The sequence below is a fragment of the Austrofundulus limnaeus genome, unplaced genomic scaffold, assembly GCF_001266775.1.
Source record: "Austrofundulus limnaeus strain Quisiro unplaced genomic scaffold, Austrofundulus_limnaeus-1.0 Scaffold2964, whole genome shotgun sequence".
Lineage (NCBI taxonomy): Eukaryota > Metazoa > Chordata > Actinopteri > Cyprinodontiformes > Rivulidae > Austrofundulus > Austrofundulus limnaeus.
This window is the reverse complement of record NW_013955366.1, coordinates 5,739-8,080: the sequence shown is the minus strand read 5'-3', so window position 1 is coordinate 8,080 and position 2,342 is coordinate 5,739. Positions and strand designations below refer to the sequence as shown.

Sequence of the window (2,342 nt, the reverse complement as noted above, 5' to 3'; positions counted from 1 at the left end):
CCAACAAAACCAACAGAACCAACAAAACCAACAGAACCAACAAAACCAACAGAACCAACAAAACCAACAGAACCAACAAAACCAACAGAACCAACAAAACCAACAGAACCAACAGAACCAACAAAACCAACAAAACCAATAGAACCAACAAAACCAACAGAACAAACAGAACCAACAGAACCAACAAAACCAATAGAACCAACAGAATCAACAGAACCCGGGCCAGCAGGAACCAGTTTAGTTCTAGTTAAAGACATTTTATTTCATCAAATTTCATTTTTCAAAGATTATTTTCAGATGAATTAAAAAACTTTTAGTGATGAAAACCTGTTTCTGATCTGAACTCCTGTCGTCTGTGACTCCTCCTGTCTGTGACTCCTCCTGTCTGTGACTCCTCCTGTCTGTGGGAGTTTTAACGACTAAATGCTGGCCCCTGTGTGGCCCCTGTGTGGCCCCTGTGTGGCCCCTGTGTGGCCCCTGTGTGGCCCCCTGTGTGGCCCCTGACAGGATGAGGAGTGCAGCTGCAGGTCAGATACTGTCTACTTCCTGGAGCAGACACAGAAACATGAATTATTACTTTTTTCAGTCGGTGTTTGTTAAATCTGAACCACTGGATCAATTAAATAAACTTATCCAAGATGGCCGCCACGGCCAACGTGAACACAGAAATGATTCCAAGTATGTGCAGATCGATACTGAAATATCGATACCGCCGATACCAGAACTTTATGTTCTAGAATCTATACTAAAATCAAAATATCGATACTTTGATTCTTCAATTATTTCACGTAATGTTGATCATTAACAGGAAAATAGTGGAAAATAACTAAACTATTCAAATCTTGTCTAAATCACATGTGGTTGGAGGGAACTACTTTTTCTTCCACTTGAGTAATGCATCACACAGTGGCATGAGTTCAGTCAGTCTGTAAGATGTACGGCAGGTCATTTTAACATAAAATCTGCTTCGTCTCAATGACTGTAATGGTTCCTAAACGTTTTCATGCCATGTCCCACAAACAACATTAGCTCTGGTCAGGGACCTTCTTGCAAACTCACAAACAATGCTACAAAATACACAAAGTAACAACTTTTAGAATATTTTTTCACTTTTATTCACTATTTAAAAATTATTATATTTCTTTAGAATAAGAATTTTAAATTGTGCTAAACAAATATAGGGTTAGGGTTAGAAAGACTTTTAAATTATGTATTATTTATTTGAAGAACACTAATTTTTAAGATGTGTGTTATCACAAAGTATCAGTATTGGATCAGTATCGCCGGTACCAGACACATTTTACTTGGTATCAGTATTGAAAGAAATCTGGCAGTATGTTGACTTTAGGTGGAGGTGGCTGAGAGTCATCCACAACACACAGTCTGAGCCTGACATCTCGCGATATTTGCATTAAATCCCGTTTTATTCTGAGGTTTGATGACAAACAGAAGAGCAGAAAGCGGCGGGTGATCCGCGTGAATCCTGGAGCTTTAAAGTCTGTTTGGGGTCTGCGCTTCGACAGTCACGTGATCTGAACCACATCCTTCCTGTTGTTCTGTTTTAAAAAAGGACAAAGAATCAAAAAGTGACTCACAACTTCTGAGCGGCCGTCCCTGCAGGCGTTCTGGAAGCGGGCTTGTCTCTCCTCATGGGGCCGGTCCCTGAAGCCGGTGTACTTAATCTGAAAATATTTCATTTAATCCAAATAAATCAACCCGGAACAAAACATTTCACACAGATGGTTTAAGACTCTGATCTGGCTGAAAAACACAACAATTCTCATTTAAACCATTAAAATGTAGATTTAAATCACAAACTGTTTACTGTTATTTTACATATTTTATTATAAGACGTGTTCAGGATTAAAACAGGAATATAAAAAGACAAAAGTTGTGAAAAATAAAAACAAACACCGCAGAGAGACAAAGAAAAAAGACAAATCTGAATGAAAAGACTTCATAATGTTTCCTTAATCTGAAAGATTAGAAATTCCATCAGATTTTTGACCCAGTTAATCCCGGTTCTGGAGTAAAAACTGGATAAAAGCGGAGTTTTTGTTTCCCTCCTCCCCGCCGGTTCCGAGCTGCTCTTATTTCCGTCCCTGGAGCCGAACCCTCACCTCACACTCTCGGCTCAACTTGCGGAAAAACTCCTCGTTCTCAAACTTGTTCCTCTGGTCCGGAACAACCCGCGGCATCTTCTCCGAACCGCCCGAACCTCTTCCTGCTCACCGGGTACAAGACTGAGTGTGTGCGTGTGTCGCGCCCTCTCGGCTTCTCTTCCGTGTCTGTGTGTCTCTGTGTGTGTCTGTGTGTGTCTGTGTGTGTGTGTCTGTGTGTGT

The 2,342-nt window shown here is 40.6% G+C and overlaps 1 protein-coding gene across 1 annotated transcript; it reads right to left on the bottom strand.

Moving 5' to 3' along the window:
• Nucleotides 1–1,595: 1,595 nt before the first annotated feature.
• Nucleotides 1,596–2,336, bottom strand: LOC106511590 (core-binding factor subunit beta; the record flags this gene model as incomplete). The annotated part of the gene is given in 2 exon segments (XM_014000347.1): nucleotides 1,596–1,682; nucleotides 2,121–2,336. Coding segments are annotated over 2 exon segments (165 nt in total), but the record flags the coding sequence as incomplete, so codon positions are not given.
• Nucleotides 2,337–2,342: the final 6 nt, after the last annotated feature.